The following is a 20,877-nucleotide window of genomic DNA, read 5'->3' on the forward strand; positions in this document are numbered from 1 at the left end:
CCACCAAAAGTTGCAAGAAATGCTGTAAAATAGAAATGGTTTTAAAAAGCTTTTAAATTTTTTATTCTTAAATTTACAAAATGCAAAGTGAGCAGAAGAAAAAGCTAAATCAAATATTTGGTGCGACTACCCTTTGGCTTCAAACTGGTGTCAATTTTTACACTTGTACAGTCAACTATTTGGAGGATGATAATCAGGTGTATGATTACCTAGTTATACCAAGCTGGTGCCAATGATTACCGTATTTATCGGCGTATAACACGCACCCTAACTTTAAGAGGGAAGTTTCAGGAAAAACCCTTCCACAGCCCCCTGCGTATAACACGCAGGCACAATTTACCCTCTATTTTCTGGGTAAAAAGTGAGTGTTCTACCCCTTATAAATACAGTAATTTCTTGTGTGGGATAAAACAGCCATTAACTGAAACAGGGTTAGAAACAGCCAAACTCTGCTACTAAGATGAGGTTATGGATGACAGTTTAATTTCAATAGCCAGGCACCATGGCAAGACTGAGCACAACAAGACACAATCAAAGCCTCTCCCAGGCAAAAACGTCAAAGCAGACTGGGGTTTCAAGATGTTCTGTTAAAGTTCTTTTGAATAAGCACAAAGAAACGGGCAACATTGAGGACCTTAGGTGCAGTGATCGGCTTAGGAAACAGTGCAGTAGATGAAAGACACATGTTTACCTCCCTTCAACATCAGTAGATGCCCAGCCGTACTATCAGCACAGAACTGACGGAAACCAGTGAGACAACTACTGTGGAGAAGTCTGGCCAGGAGTGGTCTTCATGAAGAATCAACGCCAAAAAGCCATACCTCTGATGTTGAAACAAGGCTAAACGACTCAGCTATGCACAAAAACAAAGGACCTGGGGTGCAGAAAAATGGCAGCAGGTGCTCTGGACTCCGAAGTAAAAATTTAATATTTTAGGCTGTAGCAGGAGGCAGTTTGTTCTGCAAAGGCTGGGGAGTGGTCCAATGAGTGTCTGCATGGGGCTGCATTCCTGGAACTGTAGTTGGAGGTTTGGTCAGGCTCAATGGTGTCCTCAATTCTGATAAATACAGGCTGATATTTATCCATCATGCCATACCATCAGGGAGGTGTGTGACTGGCTTCAAATTTATTCTGCAGCAGAACAACCACACCAAACATACAGCAGTCATCAAGAACCACCTTCAGTGTAAAGAATAAGGAGTCATGTAAGTGATGGTTTGTCCCTCATAGCTCTGATCTGAACATCAAGTCTGTCTGGGATTACATTAAAGAGGCAGCCTACATCCACAGAAGATCTGTGGTTCGTTTTCAAAGATGTTTGGAACAACCTACAGGCACAATTCCCAAAAACTGTATGCAAATATACCTAGAAGAACTGATGACGTTTCGAAGCCAAAGGCTAGCCACACCAATTACTGATTTAATTTAGATTTTTCTTCTGTTCGCTCCCTTCTAATAGTTGTATTTTATTTTGATCAGTATAAACAATTAAAACATTGAAACTTTCTTTTTTTTTTTAACAGCATTTCTTCAAACCAGCCTAAAACAGTAGTGCGAGTGTCAATAATTTGTACTTGTGACAATAAACCAGAGACTCCTCAAAATTCTTAAGCAGAGGCATCTTTAATTAAACAATCCTGCATTTTTTTTTCCAAACATTAAATTAGCAAAAAAAAAAAAATAATTGTAAAAAAATTGTCTCACAGCACTATACACACACATCAGAAGCACCAGCACTCAATTTTACAGCATTTTGGTTTAGAATTATCCGTTGCCAGCATTTAAATACTGTACATCTGCCAGAAGCAGGGTGTATAGGTTCATTCATTAGAATTTGTATCCCCTTCGGCCCTGAGATCAATGTCACCATGCCCAGGATATGCAGATAGGCAACAATGCCATCAGGAAAATGTATCAGGTATTGTCTGATATAGTGCACAATAACCCCAGGAAAGGATTCCGTGCTGAAGACAATTTGACACAGAGGATCTCTCAAATGAGGTGAAATTATAGAAGAGCTCCACATAGAACAGCATTGTATGGAGAGTGATTAGGGAAGCGTAGTGTTTAACTCCTTGGTGGCTAAATTGTGCATATTTCTTACATAATTACAGGTGGTACAACAGTATGTTTAATTGAAAAAGTCAACATGTCCATCATTGTAGCAGCAGGTATAAGAGGTCTGCGATTATCTTTGCAAGAGAAGTTTGAATTGTTGACAGATTTACTGCAAACTCACTAAACCCCCCAATGTAACCATGCAGACCAACAGCTAATAGGCCAAGGGAGTTACTACATACTTTCTCCGTCAGTGCCAATCTGAGCCCTCTCAGATCTGCTATACATATAGTGACTTGGTAAATGTTACTATCTGCATAAGAACAGGTGAATAACTCCCCAATGTAAGCATGACCAGACCTGCTGATTGGTTGTTCAGGCAATGGGCATGGTATTGTGCAATGGGGTGGGTAAGTGCGACTTCTCCACTACACAGATCTATTGGAACTTCAGGAGAGGTCTGGGTGGCACTGTGGCCACAAATAAACACTCATCGTTGGAGTTTAATGTTCATCCACTGATGTTGCTGCTGCCTGTTGGCATTAAAAATGTCTCCTCCTACAGAAACATTTAATACACTGATATTTGCAGCAGTAGGAGCAACAAAAAGGACCAACTGGGAAAGGGCAAGGGGCCAATTTTGCAGTAAAACTCGGCTGGCAAGTAAAGCACCACATACAAAAGGTTCCCTAATCACATTCCATCCAAAACTATTAGTATTTGACAGAGTTCTCGATCAAAGGGTCAGTCCACTCAAAACAGATATTTCACTTCTGAGCAGAGACCAACAAGTTGATTCGCCGGCTCGTTGCATACATCTCGAGGACCCCAGAGGAAAGATCTCTGTACCCGACTTGACATCCACACCTATATTTTGGCCATTATAAGCCAGTTACATTGGGTAGTGCAGACACAGGAACTAAAGCAGGCAGTTCTTTCCGACAGAGTACCACAGAAATGTAAAGGGACCAATGCGATTTTTCCCTGTATTCCATATAATAGTACCTGCATATAAAGGCTGTTGTCACCTCTACTCCCTTACTTCCATCACACTGAAAACTCAGTGTAAGAAAATCAACTTTACCTTCAAATGTCCGATTTCCAGGCTTTTTGCATTTGGTCCGCCTGGATGCAATGACATATCTTCGTTCCCAACTGGCTGGAATTTTATTTTTTGGCCAAGCTCAGCCAAGAGATTTTTACATAGGGATTTTACAGCCAGTATTCAGGGATTGCTAAAGAGTGGTGATACGAGTGAGGGAACAATAAATCACTTACAACAGCCTTCATGCACAAGCAGTGTTAGATGGAATATCAAGAGGAATGGCACAAGTCTCTTTAAGGCAGCGTTTCTCAATTTCAGTCCGCAAGGCGCACCAACAATTCATGTTTTTAGGCATTCCATTATTTTGCACAGGTGATTTGATCAGTTTCACTGCCTTAGTAATTACCACAGCCATTTCATCTGAGGGAAATCCTGAAAACATGGTCTGTTGGTGCGCCTTGAGGACTGGAATTGAGAAACTCTGCTTTAAGGAGATGATATGCAATACAACCCATTAGCATCTACCCAAAACTGAAACATGTGGATAAATGGCGCCTCAGGGGGGAGAGGGGGTTAAAAATGCGGCTAAAAATAAAAATGCAGCGCATTCTATACATGTATTAAATAACATCACACAGCCCATGTCTAAAAGGCTCATATATTTACTCATGCTCACCTTTTTGCACCTGTTTTGTGTAATCTAGACCCTTAAGTGTTACAGACACAAGGATAAATAATGAATCATAAGAAAACAAAGGAAAGCGGCAGCAGCAAATCCCTCTAATATAAAGATTCACATTTGAAAGGAAAATAAGGGGATGTAAACATGCCTAAATGTAAGGCAGACCATAATAAAGGGCAGGCAAGAGTTAAGGACACACTGGCCTGCACTGTCTCCATTGTTCATGGCAGTGTTATATTCATAAATGCAGTTACAGTTTGCTTCATGTAGCGATCGTCTATAGTCCTTAGCTATGTCATTGATAGACCAGATGTAGCTCCCAAGTCCAAATATAACATAATAGACTGTCTTTTAAAATATTTAACAGAGCGGTGCCCATTGATCAACTTCGAAGACATGAGGATACAGAACAGGCTAATGTGCCAAACTAAGTATTTAAAACTGAAGCATTTAACCATTCACTAACAGGCACGTTGCCCAATTTTGCAAAGGATAAAAGGGTTAATTTTACTTTATAATATATTACTGCTAGTATATCAAACCTTAAAAGAGCAGTTTAGTTCTTGGAGACATTATATGGGTTTACAATTATCAGTACAAGAGAACAAAGCTTATTCACTGAAAATTGTCTTTACAATGCTCGCCATTGACAAAGTGATTCTCAGTAAGCTTAGACATTCATTCTCGCAATCGCTAGTACAGGTTCTTCAAGACACACTTGCGATAATGAAATTACATCATCTATTTGAGATGCAAAAAGAACAATGCAAGATTCTCATTCACTGAAGTTGCATGCCCAGATAACACTTCTTCAGAAGAGCTAGAACCATCCATATCTGTCCCGACGACTAGCACAGTTGTTTCAATGAAAGGGCTTAACCTTCCAATCAAAATACCTTTAAATAAGGGTAGATAAAAGAGTGGCTACACTGCTAATTTTGCAACTCTTGAATGATCTGGGTCGAAGACATTTTGCAGGAGGTAAGGGATCGTTTTTCATGAGCAATAAATTATACAATACAATTCTCTGCCCTGTAGCAGCTAGGCAGCCCCAGACATTATGCCAGGAGCAGATAAACTGGGCAGAATAAATTAAGGGAACAGCAGAGCATACAGCATAATGTCAGCCATTATTTATTCGGGTACAATCTTGTTTGGTCTCACAGCAGACACTGTGGTTAAGAAGTCTTGGGTTACTCCAGACTTTAGTATTATTGGCCTCGCCAGGCAATGAAAGATGGGGAAAGAGAATGTGTAGGAAGAAGTGTGTGGGGGAGTTGAAGAAAGCCCCACAATGCACCTGGTCTCTACAACGGTAATGTAAGCCTGGCCCCACGGGGCTCCAAGATGCCGGCTTCCAAGAGAGCAGCTTTGTATTGCGCTAGAACACCTTGGATGCTTTTCACAAAGCCCTTAGACAAGGGAAACAACGGGAAGCCAATGTCAGGGTATCCTCGTTTGTCAGGCAGAAAACTACGATAGCTCTTCCTGCGTTTCTTTGGTTTTACACTTGGCTGCACCCCTCCAGTTGCTCCTCGTGGTTCCTCAGCAGGGCTACAGGTGTTACTTGAGGCCCCCTTACCCATGCTCTCCAAGTCAGAACACTGAGGAGCCTCTCCAGGTGACAGGGTGGAGGCTCCGCATCCAGAGTCATCCAAATCCTTAGAACTTGGGGAAGGCTCTGGTGTGATTTCTTGCTCAGAGGGGCTGTACGGTACAATGCAAGGGTGCTCCTGGCCATTAGACAACTCGCCACCCTTTTCTACCATAGAATTGGTTTCTAGCCAGGTCTCTATCCTGTGAACTAAACGCCAGCCATTGCTTTGAAAGTGCTCCATGATCTCCTGTTGGAAGACTTCCACAGGTCTCCTCAGCAATTGTATCATAGATTGTACAACTCTGATCAGAGCCATCTCATTGTAGCAACGACTGTTCTCATAACCTTCTTGCAGCCCTCTGTCATTGTCAAAGCCAGCCTCATTGTAATAAGGCTCATTTACCAGTATAAGGCCTAGAGAGAAAAAGAAAAAAAAACACAAGAAGCCAAAATTAAAGAAAAACATATTGAGGAAAAAGGTAATGGTTGCCATTGGTGGTCTTGTCCTACAAACTCAAGTTGTTTAGTTGTCTTCTGCTCCTTACCTTCTAACTGAACAGAGCAAGCATGCATTTATTGATGTCAGAATGCCAGATTGGCTTACATGCCCTTAGAAATCTTTGAAATCAGTGGATCAGAATTAACATTACAATGATGGGGAACTAGCATGTTTGAAATGAGAATCCTTACGTATTTTCTCAGTGGTAGTAAACCACTTAAGCCCCGGACCAATATGCTGCTAAATGCCCAAAGGCGTTTTTACAATTCGGCACTGCGTCGTTTTAACAGACAATTGCGCTCGTGTGACGTGGCTCCCAAACAAAATTGGCGTCCTTTTTTCCCCACAAATAGAGCTTTCTTTTGGTGGTATTTGATCACCTCTGCGGTTTTTATTTTTTGCGCTATAAACAAAAATAGAGCGACAATTTTGAAAAAAAAAAGCAATGTTTTTTACTTTTTGCTGTAATAAATATCCTCCAAAAACATATAAAAATTTATGTTTTCCTCAGTTTAGGCCGATACGTATTCTTCTACCTATTTTTGGTATAAAAAAAAAAATAAAAAAAAAATCGCAATAAGCGTTTATCGGTTGGTTTGCGCAAAATTTATAGCGTTTTGTAAATAGGGGAGTTTTATTGCATTTTTATTCATTTTTATTTTTTACTACTATTGGCGGCGATCAGCGATTTTTTTCGTGACTGCGACATTATGCGGACACTTCGGACAATTTTGACACATTTTTGGGACCATTGTCATTTTCACAGCAAAAAATGCATTTAAATGGCATTGTTTATTGTGAAAATGACAGTTGCAGTTTGGGAGTTAACCACAGGGGGCGCTGTAGGAGTTAGGGTTCACCTAGTGTGTGTTTACAACTGTAGGGGGGTGTGGCTGTAGGACTGACGTCATCGATCGAGTCTCCCTATAAAAGGGATGACTCGATCGATGCAGCCGCCACAGTGAAGCACGGGGAAGCCGTGTTTACATACGGCTCTCCCCGTTCTTCAGCTCCGGGGAGCGATCGCGACTATAAACGAATAGCCGCGCCGTCGTCCCGGATCGCTCCCCGCGGGAATCCGACCGCCGCATGTAGCGGGGGGGTCCCGATCGGACCCCCGACCCGCGGAAAGGCAAGGACGTACACCTGTACGCCCATTTGCCTGTATGTGCCATTCTGTGGACGTACATATACATACAGCGGTCGGGAAGTGGTTAAAAAGCAAAACCCAAGGCTACGAAAGCAGTTTTTCAGTCAAGTTCTGAGGTTTACTGTGCTCAGCCTTTTATGGCAGGAGAGGGGACCTGATCTGTCTCTGCAGTTTCCCATTCACTTACAGATTTCCTCCACACCCCAACCCTGTGACTGGACAGCAGACAGATAACCCATCTCCGTACAGCTCTGCTCTCTATCCGCAAACTTTGCGCTGAAGCACACCTGAAAGGTGCCTTGTGCTGCTCACCCGCCCACTCTGTGCTCTGCCATAAAGGGACTACAAGAGGCCGATACCAGTTCAAACTCAGGTACCCCACACTGCCTGCATTTTACAGAATACGTTTAATGATGTTTTAATGTTAACGGAGCAGCATTAACCTGTGCATTTTCTATCTGTCTGGCGTTCAGCTTTAAAGCACAATGTGGCAAAATGTTTTAATCTCGCTGCAAAAAAGAAGACACATCAAGGAGACTCACCTTGTATGGATATTAGTACCTGGAGAAGGCTAGATTTGCTTGTCCATCTCTCAGTTCCCTAAAGATAAAAATTAATAATGCAGATCAGATTCAGTTTTACCAAAGGATGTATTCAATTAACCACTTAAGCCCCGGACCAATACGCTGTCTAAAGACCCAAGGTGTTTTTACAATTTGGCAATGCGCTGCTTTAACTGGTAATTGCGCGGTCATGCAATGTTGTACCGAAACGAAACTTGCGTCCTTTTCTTCCCACAAATAGAGCTTTATTTTGATGGTATTTGATCGCCTCTGCGATTTTTATTTTTTGCGATATAAACGCAAAAAGACCGTAAATTTTGAAAAAAAATGATTTTTCTTATAACAAAAAGTAAAAAATATCGAATAAACTAAATTTTAGTCAAACATTTAGGCCAAAATGTATTCAGCCACATGTCTTTAGTAAAAAAAAAATCGCAATAAGCGTATATTTATTGGTTTTCGCAAAAGTTATAGCGTCTACAAACTAGGGTACATTTTCTGGAATTTACACAGCTTTTATTTTATGACTGCCTATCTCATTTCTTGAGGTGCTAAAATGGCAGGGCAGTACAAAACCCCCCCAAATGACCCCATTTTGGAAAGTAGACACCCCAAGGAAACTGCTGAGAGGCATGTTGAGTCCATTGAATATTTAATTTTTTTGTCCCAAGTGATTGAATAATGACGAAAAAAAAAAAAAAAAAAATGTTTACAAAAAGTTGTCACTAAATGATATATTTCTCACACATGCCATGGTTATATGTGGAATTGCACCCCAAAATACATTCTGCTGCTTCTCCTGAGTACGGGGATACCACATGTGTGGGACTTTTTGGGAGCCTAGCCGCATACGGGGCCCCAAAACCCAAGCACCGCCTTCAGCATTTCTAAGGGCACAAATTTTTGATTTCACTCCTCACTACCTATCAAGGTTTCGAAGGCCATAAAATGCCAAAATAGCAAAAAAAAAAAAACAAATGACCCCATTTTGGAAAGTAGACACCCTAAGCTATTTGCTGAGAGGCATGTCGAGTCCATGGAATATTTTATATTTTGACACAAGTTGCGGGAATATGACAAACTGATTTTTTTTTGCACAAAGTTGTCACTAAATGATATATTGCTCACACATGCCATAGTTATATGTGGAATTGCACCCCAAAATACATTCTGCTGCTTCTCCCGAGTACGGGGATACCACATATGTGGGACTTTTTGTGAGCCTAGCCGCGTACGGGACCCCGAAAACAAAGCACCGCCTTCAAGATTTCTAAGGGCATACATTTTTGATTTCACTCCTCACTACCTATCACTACCTATCACAGTTTTGAAGGCCATAAAATGCCAAGATGTCACACAACCCCCCCAAATGACCCCATTTTGGAAAGAAGACACCCCAAGCTATTTGCTGAGAGGCATGTTGAGTCCATGGAATATTTAATTTTATGGCCCCAAGTGATTGAATAATGACCAAAAAAAAAAAATTTTACAAAACGTTGTCACTAAATGATATATTTCTCACATATGCCATGGGCATATGTGGAATTGCACCCCAAAATACATTCTGCTGCTTCTCCTGAGTACGGGGATACCACATGTGTGGGACTTTTTGGGAGCCTAGCCGCGTACGGGACCCCGAAAACCAATCACCGCCTTCAGGATTTCTAAGGGCATAAATTTTTGATTTCACTCCTCACTACCTATCACAGTTTCGAAGGCAATAAAATGCCAAAACAGCACAAACCCCCCCCAAATGACCCAATTTTGGAAAGTAGACACCCCAAGCTATTTGCTGAGAGGGATGTTGAGTCCATGGAATATTTAATTTTTTTGCCACAAGTCACTGAATAATGACCAAAAAAAAAAAATTACAAAACGTTGTCACTAAATGATATATTTCTCACATATGCCACGGTTATATGTGGAATTGCACCCCAAAATACATTCTGCTGCTTCTCCTGAGTACGGGGATACCACATGTGTGGGACTTTTTGGGAGCCTAGCCGCGTACGGGGCCCCGAAAACCAAGCACTGCCTTCAAGATTTGTGTGAGTGAAATCAAAAATTTATGTCCTTAGAAATCTTGAAGGCGGTGCTTGGTTTTCGGGGTCTCATACGCGGCTAGGCTCCCAAAAAGTCCCACACATGTGGTATCCCCGTACTCAGGAGAAGCAGCAGAATGTATTTTGGGGTGCAATTCCACATATAACCATGGCATGTGTGAGAAATATATCATTTAGTGACAATGTTTTGTACATTTTTTTTTTTTAATTTTTTTTGGTCATGATTCAATCACTTGGGGCAAAAAAATTAAATATTCCATGGACTCAACATGCCTCTCAGCAAATAGCTTGGGGTGTCTACTTTCCAAAATGGGGTCATTTGGGGGGGTTTTGTGCTATTTTGGCATTTTATGGCCTTCGAAACTGTGATAGGTAGTGAGGAGTGAAATCAAAAATTTGCGCACTTAGAAATGCTAAAGGCGGTGCTTGGTTTTCGGGGTCCCGTACGCGGCTAGGCTCCCAAAAAGTCCCAAACATGTGGTATCCCCGTACTCAGGAGAAGCAGCAGAATGTATTTTAGGGTGCAACTCCACATATAACCATGGCATGTGTGAGCAATATATCATTTAGTGACAATTTTTTTTTTTTTTTTTTTTTTCTCATTATTCAATCACTTTGGACAAAAAAAAATAAAAAATCAATGGACTCAACATGCCTCTCAGCAGTTTCCTTGGGGTGTCTTCTTTCCAAAATGGGGTCATTTGGGTTTTTTTTGTGCTATTTTGGCATTTTATGGCCTTCGAAACTGTGATAGGTAGTGAGGAGTGAAATCAAAAATTTACACCCTTAGAAAGCCTGAAGGCGGTGATTGGTTTTTGGGGTCCCGTACGCGGCTAGGCTCCCAAAAAGTCTCACACATGTGGTATCCCCGTACTCAGGAGAAGCAGCAGAATGCATTTTGGGGTGTAATTCCACATATGCCCATGGCATGTTTGAGCAATATATCATTTAGTGACAACTTTGCACAAAAAAAAAAAAATATATATATATAATATATATATATATATATATATATATATATATATATATATATATATATATATATATATATATATATATATATTTATTTATATTTCCCGCAACTCAAAATCTAAAATATTCCATGGACTTAAGATGCCTCTCAGCAAATAGCTTGGGGTGTCTACTTTCCAAAATGGGGTCATTTGGGGGGGTTTTCAATTGTCCTGGCATTTTATGCACAACAATTAGAAGCTTATGTCACACATCACCCACTCTTCTAACCACTTGAAGAAAAAGCCCTTTCTGACACTGTTTGTTTACATAAAAACATATTTTTTTGCAAGAAAGTTAAGTTGAACCCCCAAACATTATATATTTTTTTAAAGCAAAGGCCCTACAGATTAAAATGGTGGGTGTTGCAAAATTTTTTTCCACACAGTATTTGCGCAGCGTTTTTTCAAACGCATTTTTTGGGGAAAAAATAAACTTTTTTTTATTTTAAAGCACTAAAACACACTATATTGCCCAAATTATTGATGAAATAAAAATTATGATCTTAGGCCGAGTACATGGATACCAAACACGACATACTTTAAAATTGCGCACAAACGCGCAGTGGCGACAAACTACATACATTTTTAAAAGCCTTTAAAAGCCTTTACAGGTTACCACATTAGATTTACAGAGTAGGTCTACTGCTAAAATGACTGCCCTCGATCTGCCCTTCGCGGTGATACCTCACATGCATGGTGCAATTGCTGTTTACATATGACTCCAGACCGACGCTTGCGTTCGCCTTTGCGCAAGAGCAGGGGGGGACAGGGATGCTTTTTTTTATTTTTTTATATATTTATTTCGCTTTTTTTATTTTATTTGTTAACTGTTCCTTCCATTTATTTATTTTTTTACCATTTTTATTGTTATCTCAGGGAATGTAAATATCCCTTATGATAGCAATAGTTAGTGACAGGTACTCTTTTTTTTTTTAAATGGGGTCTATTAGACCCTAGATCTTTCCTCTGCCCTCAAAGCATCTGACCACACCAAGATTGGTGTGATAAAATGCTTTCCCATATTCTCAATGGCGCCGTTTATATCTGGGGGGGGGGACATTCCCTCCCACTGAATGTAAAAGCAGTCTAGAGGCTAATTAGCCGCTAGGACTGCTTTTACATGAAAGCCGACCGCTGGCTGAAAAGAATGATACCAAGATGCCTAAACCCGCAGGCATCATTCTGGTATAACCATTCAAAGTCCAGCAACATACCAGTACGTTGATGGTTCTTGTTGGACATGTATTGTAATCTTTTTTTTTTTTCATGCAGCCTGTTGGCTGAACAAAAAAAAGATTGATCGGTGGGTATGCCCACCATTAGAATACCTCCCTTCATCCACCCACTTCTAATGATGGGCATACATGCACCATTTATATATGCCGAAGCATGGGGGCATCCTCCCGCAAAAAAGTTATGCCGCGTACGGTCGGACTTTTCTATGCCGCGTACACACGGTCGGACTTTTCTATGCCGTGTACACATGGTCAGACTTTTCCACAGGAAAGCCTCCGTAGGAATGTCAACCGTATGTACGCGGCATTAGGAGCAAAAATCGCTCCTCCGCCCCTAATGCCCCCATGCTCCGGCATATATGCTCTTTTTTGAACTGTAGTGGTGAAATCACCTCCTACAGCATTGGAGTCGCGGCTTTATATATCGTGGGAGCAAACGCTGTTGCTGTCACGCTAAATAAATCCGCACTGCAACTGAATGGCGTACCTGCTAAGCAAATGATGGTTAACATTAAAACAAAGTAACATTCCAGTATAACAGTAAGATCATACCATACCTGCAAAGCAAATACCTATAAAAAAACATAGTAAAAAATAAAACATTTTTTAACGCAACCTGTGCCTAAAATATATATATGCCGAAGCATAGGGGCATCCTCCCGCAAAAAAGTTATGCCGCGTACGGTCGGACTTTTCTATGCCGCGTACACACGGTCGGACTTTTCTATGCAGTGTACACATGGTCAGACTTTTCCACGGGAAAGCCTCCGTAGGAATGTCAACCGTATGTACGCGGCATTAGGAGCAAAATCGCTCCTCCGCCCCTGCTGCCCCCATGCTTCGGCATATATGCTCTTTTTTTTAACTGTGGTGGTGAAATCACCTCCTACAGCACTGGAGTCGCGGCTTTATATATCGTGGGAGCAAACGCTGTTGCTGTCAAGATAAATAAGTCCGCGCAACAGCTGAATGGCGTACCTGAAAACAGTAAAATAAATTACATACCTGAAAAGCAAGCATGAAAAAACATAACAATAAAACTTTGCAGAATAGAATACAGTAAAAAAGAGCAGAACAATAGAGAGAGAATAGAGAGGGAGAGAACAATAAAACGACAACTATTTTTGGTTTTTTTATTTTATATTTTTTTGTGCGTTTTTATTTTTTACTTTTTTTTTTTTTTTTTTTAACACTTTTTTTTGTAACTGTGAACTGTAACTTCAACTTTTCGGTTCCAGGTTTGGGTCTCTCAAAATGCGATGGCATCTTGGGAGACCCTGTGTAAGTGAGCCTAGCCTGTGAAATGTTTCACCCTACACTAATAATTAACTCGTGTGTGGAAGCGTTCAAAACATTCACCAATACAAAGACCAGGATTGGCAGGACATTTGGGACAAAAATAACGGGTGTCACGCCTAAATCCGCGCTTGGTACAGACACGACATTTTCTTTGGGGGGTTCGTTGGGTAGGGGTACTTGGGAGGACATAAGAAAAATGCCTCTCATGCAGTCGGCTTACTGCATTTGGTAGGAGATGGTGAGGTACAATACCGCCTGGATACAGGAGTTCTGTGATGATATCCCTCTGGAATTGAAGGAAGGATTCATTCCGTCCTGAAGCTCTGTATACGACATGAGCATTCAGTAGAGCCAATTGAAATAAATGTAGAGACACTTTTTTGTACCAGCGTCTCGTCTTACGGGCAATATGATACGGCGCCATTAACTGGTCGTTGAGGTCCACCCCTCCCATATTAAGGTTATATTCGTGGACACAGAGGGGTTTCTCCACAACACCAGTCGCCGTATGAATTTGGACTGTCGTGTCTGCGTGAAGGGTGGTAAGAACGAAAACATTCCTATTGTCCCGCCACTTCACAGCGAGCAAATTTTTACATCTGCAGCAGGCTCTCGCCCCCGGCCTAATACGGGCATCTACAAGCCGCTGGGGGAAGCCCCGGCGATTAGGTCGCACGGTGCCACATGCTCCAATCTGTTGATCAAATAAGTGGCTAAAAAGTGGCACGCTGCTGTAAAAATTGTCCACATACAAATGGTACCCCTTTCCGAATAAGGGTGACACCAAGTCCCAAACAATCTTGCCAGCGCTCCCCATGTAATCTGGGCATCCTTCCGGCTCTACCTGACTATCTTTTCCCTCGTAAACCCTAAAGCTCCATGTGTAGCCTGTGGCCCTGTCACAGAGCTTATAGAGCTTGACCCCGTATCTGGCACGCTTGCTGGGAAGGTACTGTTTGAAAGACAAGCGGCCAGCAAATTTAATCAGGGACTCATCAACGCATACAACCTGCTGGGGATTAAACAAGGCTGCAAAACGTTCGTTGAAATGGTTTACGAGGGGCCGAATTTTGTAGAGCCGGTCAAATTCAGGGTCTCCACGTGGACGACAAAGTGCATTGTCACTGAAATGCAGGAACCGCAGGATCGCCTCGTATCGTTTCCTGGCCATGTGAGCAGAGAAAACGGGCATATGGTCGATGGGATGTGTGGACCAATACATCCGCAATGACGGAAATTTGTGTATGCCCATGTTGAGGGTAAGGCCCAGAAAGGTCTTAAATTCGGAAACCTCGAGGTTTCCATTCTTTGGCAAGGCGAGACTGGGGGTTAGCGGCGATGTAGGTACCAGCATATAAATTAGTCTGGTCCACAATAGATCTATAGAGATCTTCCGTGAAATACAGCGAATAAAAATCAAGTGACGTAAAGTTCGCTGTATCCACCTGAATACCGGGTTGGCCAGTGAATGGGGGAAGTACAGGTGCTGTAGAAGTGGTGGGGACCCAATCAGGATAGGCAAATTCTACAGGAAGGGCACTATGGGCACGACGGGCCTGTCTGTCTTCTTCTTGGTGGCAGCGGGACACTACTTGTGCTTGCCACATCGCCAGCTTGAACTGCACTTATGGGACTCGCCACGTCACCAAGTGTTACTGCAGTGCTGGATAAACGACCAGGGTGTACTAGGCCGCTGGTGCTTGCCAATCCACCAGAAGGAATAGCGGCGCTAGTACTGGATCTCTGCTCCATACGAGGGTCCTGCGGTTCTTGCTGCTCAACAACATCAGAATGGGATCGGGTACGCCTGGCCTTAGCAGGGACCTCAACTTCGTCGTGCGAGCTATCTGACATGGAGCCGCTGTCGTAAATGGGTTCATATTCTGAGCCAGAATCTGTCAGATGCGTGACCTCCTCCTCTTCACTATCTGACATGCACATGAACTCCAAGGCCTGCTTATCATTGTACCTTCGGTTTGCCATTTTGGACTCTAAATTTAGTGGTACAATGGTAAGGATTCACAGGTAAAAAAAGCACCTGACTATAGAAAAGCAAATGTAGAAAACGCTTCAAAAAAAAACTGTAAGCGATCGCAGGGATCAGGCCTGTCTCTGCGAACGCTGCAGTTATGTGTCTTGTGTTTTGTAAGTGACAGTGATCGATCGATACTGCACTTGGGTGGGTTGGGCTGGGCAGAGGGGGAAAACGCAGGTGCTAGCGGGTATCTGGGCTGATTCCGCTAACAATGCGTTTTTGGGTACCCTAAACTGCTGGGTACGCTAGTATAGATCTGATCAGATCAGGTATCGATCCGTTCAGATCCTATACCACTAAGGGGGGTGTATGCTTAGCGAGTGGGTGTAAGCGGTACTGGCTCTAACCTAACGCTGCCTGGGGCGACGCAGACCCTGACTGGCGCTAAAATTAAATTTATATCACCCGCCGGGTGATCAGGGGGTTAAACCTATTGGGTTATATACGGCGGGTGCTCTGATGCTATAAACAGCAAACTAACCAACCAGCGTCAACCGTAACACTTATACAGTGATCACTGGTGAAAGGGTTAACTAGGGGGCAATCAGGGGGTTAAAACCTTTATTCGGTAATATATGGGGGTACCTAACGCTTTCTAAAAACCTGGTGGCGAACCTAAAATAACTAAATAACTAACTGGCTAACCACGTCACCAGTGACACTTATACAGTGATCAGTGGTGAAAGGGTTAACTCTAGGGGCAATCAGGGGTTAACACCTTTATTTATGGGGGTACCTAACGCTATATAAACCTGGCGGCGAACCTCAAAAAAAACTAACTGCCTAGCGGCAACAGTGACACTAATACAGCGATCAGAAACCGATCGCTTAGTGACACTGGCAATAGGGGTGAAAGGGTTAACTCTAGGGGCAATCAGGGGTTAAAACCTTTATTTATGGGGGTACCTAACGCTATATAAACCTGGCGGCGAACCTCAAAAAAAACTAACTGCCTAGCGGCAACAGTGACACTAATACAGCGATCAGAAACCGATCGCTTAGTGACACTGGCAATAGGGGTGAAAGGGTTAACTCTAGGGGCAATCAGGGGTTAAACCTTTATTGGGGGGGGGTAGGGGGCTACCCTGGACCTAAAGGGGCCTAAACCTAACTGCCCTGACACTTTTTTCTGTCACACTGACACTAAAAGCAGTGATCAGAAAATAAATGATCACTGCAATCAGTGACACTGTGACAGGGGGTGATCTGGGGGTGCTGGGGGGGTGATCGGGGGGGGTTATGTGCCTATGTGTGCTGTGTCAGTGTGCTGTTGGTGCAACTCACAGTACTGACGTCTTCTCTCCTCTGGAACCGGACGAAAAGACCGCCAGAGGGGAGAAAACGTCACTTCCTCCCTGCCTGTGTTTACAGTTACACAGGCAGGGAGGGCTCAGGTGGAAGCTCATTCGCGGAGGGAGATCGAGAGGGGACGGCTGGAAACCAATAGCCGCCCCCTCCTCCCGGACCTCCCGTACACCGTTCCCGGCCCTCGCATGTACCGGAGGGGGTCCCGATCGGACCCCCGAACCCGGGTAAGGCGGGGACGTACCTGTACGCCCATGTGCCTGTACGTGCCATATTGTGGACGTATATGTACATGCGGGGGTCGGGAACTGGTTAAAGCGGTTGTATAGTACCATAGCAAATTTTTCTTTTAGGGTCACCCGTAAGGCAAAAGGCATAATGAGCTAGTAGGCATACTAGCTCATTACGAAATACTTACCTTAGAACGAGGCGTCGGTAACTTACCTGGTCCACGCCGAGGTAGCCGACATGTTGCCTCGGTGTGTCTTTCGGGTATCGCAGCTCCAGCGCTGTGAGTGGGTGAAGCCGCACGGGAGACTTCTTTCTGGCAAGGTCCGGCGTCTGCCGGGACTTAAGCCGAGAATCCCCTGTGCGCATGCTCATTGCAAGGAGAATATCTCCTAATCCGTAAAGGTTTAGGAGATTTTTTTTACCTACAGGTAAGCCTTATTATAGGCTTACCTGCAGGTAAAAGTGGAAAAAAATTACTATAAAACCACTTTAAAAAAGTGGCTGTATAGTAATTATAGGATTTTACCCTAATGCATGCTCTGCATTAGGGTATTTAAAAAAAAAAAAAAATTGCCCCCCTTCTTAATATTTACCTAAACCTGATCTCAATACAGATCTGTGTCCAAGAGCAGATTTGCTGCCTCGCTCCTCATTGGCTCCCGCTGCTGTAAATCACAGCCTGTGAGGAGAGAGTGGGGGTGACCTCAATTTCTGTGTCTTCAGACACATGCAATGCAGCTCAGGATCAGGCCCGCAGGTGTCCAACCATAAAAAGCAGCTTCACACTGAGAAGATGGAGGTGCCAGGACCACCAGGAAGAGGAGGATCGGGGCTGCTCTGTGTAAAACCACTGCACAGAGCACACAACCATAAGCCGTTTTGGCAATCAAAAAAATTGCCTTTACATTCACTTTAAGGGTAAATGCAAAGCCGATTACTCAGTTCTGGGTGTAAGTCTGATGCTTTGAATACATGCAGCCATGTTAAAAAATTCTGAGACCCATACATATTCTGGACTTCTTAGTTTCTGTCAGCATCAATGCTAGCTCACCAGTTGCTACAAATGTTTGTAATGACAGTACAGCTTTCTGGAACAGTAGGGCCAATTGGAAGGGGGTAGACGGGCCTTGCAGTGCTAGAACCTAAACACATTTATTAAATACGGGCTATAATTTATTATATGGTAATGACTGAAGACTCATTATGGCAGCCAATAAAAGCTTGTTTAAACCAGCAACATAAGGTGGTGGAAAAGAAAAACTGAACTGGCAACCATACTGTGTAGGTAGGAAATTCAAACCCTTTATATTTCTAACACAAAGTTCATACATAAGGAGGAATCCCATGTAGAACATTTTGGCAGTTGAACCAGCAATTTTTGAAAACAGTAACCAAGGCCAGAGGGATCCATCAAAGCCAATAAAGCAAGGGTGACCACTGCGCTTCGCTAAAACCAAGAAATATAAAGGTGATCAGTAAAATTTCAACAATGTGATGAAATGGAAGCCTGGGCTTCATTGCCTATGTATGTAGCAGGATAGCTCGTATTTATAACTTGCAACCAGTAGGTAGAATGGTCCAAACAAGAGCATGAGCTTTCTGGTGTTTAATAAGGAGGCATCTGCTTCTCCTCTTAGAAGACACTGGCTTAGTTATTCATACACAAGTATGCAAAACATGCTGAGCTATGCTATTTTTAAAGTGTCATAGATGCATCTTGGATATAGGTTTATTATAAACTAAAATATTACTTAAATCATTGTATGTAAATGTGGAAACTATCTAAATCAAATTAATAAGATCAGACAAAAAATAAAGAAAATTACACACAGTATTCGTCCTCCAACTCTAGAGTTGTAAAGAAAAATGTTTTTTCACCTTAATGCAATCTATGCATTAAGGTGAAAAAACTTCAGTGTATACCATGCCCCCCCGAGCCCCCGTTCTACTTACCCGAGGAAAGTCCCGAGATCATCTTCGGCGCTCAGCCTGGCCGCTGATTGGCTAGAGCGGATGGATTGAGAGCAGCGCAGCCATTGGCTGGCCCTACTGACAATCACATCCAGTGACGCGGCGCACCGAGTGATACAGCAAGCGGCCAAAGCCGCTCACTGTATCACGGGAGCGCGCCCGCAATTACTCACCGCCATGCGAGCTCTCTCGCATGACTGTGGTCAGTACTTGCGAGGAGGACCAGAGACAGCCGCCGAGGGACCCCAGAAGACTTGGATCGGGGGCCACTCTGGGCAAAACTAACGGCACAGTGGAGGTAAGTATAACATGTTTGTTTTTTTTCCTTTACTAACACTTTAAAGCACATATAAATGGTAAAAAGTGAACACTCATGAAAGTGGATATAATTACCTTTCCTATCCAGGTGCCCAGCAGACTGACACACAGCTTCCCATTATCATATAGGTTTGGGTTGAGTCTCCCACTGCACTGAGAAAGGTAGCGGAAGAGCGGAGGCACAGCTGGGTAGATATTGGGCAGCTGAATATCAAATAGAAATAAGCCATCCTCATACGGAGTACGTGTGGGTCCTTTAATAAATGCTGAGAAGAGGTCCTAAAAAAGAACAAAGAAACCGGGTGCTTCACGATTCGCTCTAATCAAAATAAAAAAAGCTACACACAGAAACTTTCACCAAGAGAATGACAATATTCACCAATCCATGCAGAGAGAATATATATATATATATATATATATATATATAATATTCTGGTGGTTTACCTGAAGTAAGAGTAAGTTTAGGTTTAGCGAGCAGCACAGCGTTTGAGGTCAGTGTTACATTCCCTCAGACGTACTTTATGTTAAATTTGTAATGGAATATATTAGATACTCCAGGATTCAGGTGAGCTACAAGTATGTTTTGCATTGGAAACAATTCCTTTCCTATTAATTTATTAAATTTAAAGGACAACTTGCTGTTCGGCATATACAGTATCTCACAAAAGTGAGTACACCCCACACATTTTTGTAAATATTTTATTATATCTTTTCATGTAACACTGAAGAAATTACACTTTGCTACCATGTAAATTAGTGAGCGTACAGCTTGTATAACAGTGTACATTTGCTGTCCCCTCAAAATGATTCAACGCACAGCCATAAATGTCTAAACCACTGGCAACAAAAGTGAGTACACCCCAAAGTGAAAACGTCCAAATTGGGCCCAAAGTGTCAATATTTTGTGTGGCCACCATTACTTTCCAGCACTGCCTTAACCCTCTTGGGCATGAAGTTCACCAGCGCGTTAAAGCTTGCCACTGGAGTCCTCTTCCACTCCTTCATGACGCCATCATGGAGCTGGTGGATGTTAGAGACCTTGCGCTCCTCCACCTTCCGTTTTGAAGATGTCCCACAGATGCCCAATAGGGTTTTAGGTCTGGAGACATGCTTGGCCAGTCCATCACCTTTACCCTCAGCTTTTTTAGCAAGGCAGAGATTGTCTTGGAGGTGTTTGGGGTCATTATGTTGAAACACTGCCCTGAGGCCCAGTCTCTGGAGGGAGGGGATCATGCTCTGCTTCAGTATGTCACAGTGCATGTTGGTATTCATGGTTCCCTCAATGAACTGAAGCTTCCCAGTGATAGCAGCACTCATGCAGCCCCAGACCATGACACCCCCACCACCATGCTTGACCGTAGACAAGACACACTCGTCTTTGTACTCCTCACCTGGTTGCCACCACACACGCTTGACACCATATTTACAAAAATGTGAGGGGTGTACTCACTTTGGTGAGATACTGTAATTTTTACATTTAGGACAGAGTGTCTACATTAACAAAAGACAGTACTTTGTTCATTTGAGGAAATACAACAGATTCACATAAGGGCAGGAAAGTTAAAGTGTCTGTAACCATAATAAAAAACGAAAAATAAAAATGTATCCTTTTCCTTTAACCACTTAAGGACCGCCTAACGCCGATATACGTTGGCAGAATGGCACGGCTGGGCACAATCACATACCCGTATGCGATTCATTAAAGCGGATGTGCCAGTAAAAAAAAATATTAAAAGCCAGCAGCTACAAATACTGCAGCTGCTGACTTTTAATATTAGGACACTTACCTGTCCTGGAGTCCAGCGCCGTCCGC

At 42.8% G+C, this 20,877-nt stretch overlaps 1 protein-coding gene across 1 annotated transcript in view; it reads right to left on the reverse strand.

The window, feature by feature from the left end:
- Positions 1–1,600: 1,600 nt before the first annotated feature.
- Positions 1,601–20,877, reverse strand: part of UBE2O (ubiquitin conjugating enzyme E2 O) — a 92,040-nt gene continuing 72,763 nt past the window's right edge. Inside the window, exons 16-18 of the mRNA XM_040330096.1 lie at positions 19,140–19,343; positions 7,574–7,631; positions 1,601–5,796 (exon numbers count right to left, since the gene is read on the reverse strand). Coding sequence (XP_040186030.1) covers positions 5,093–5,796; positions 7,574–7,631; positions 19,140–19,343 — 966 coding nt within the window. The 3' untranslated portion in view covers positions 1,601–5,092. The remainder of the gene's footprint in view (positions 5,797–7,573; positions 7,632–19,139; positions 19,344–20,877) is intronic.

The sequence above is a fragment of the Rana temporaria genome, chromosome 12 (genome assembly GCF_905171775.1).
Source record: "Rana temporaria chromosome 12, aRanTem1.1, whole genome shotgun sequence".
In the NCBI taxonomy this organism is placed as follows: domain Eukaryota; kingdom Metazoa; phylum Chordata; class Amphibia; order Anura; family Ranidae; genus Rana; species Rana temporaria.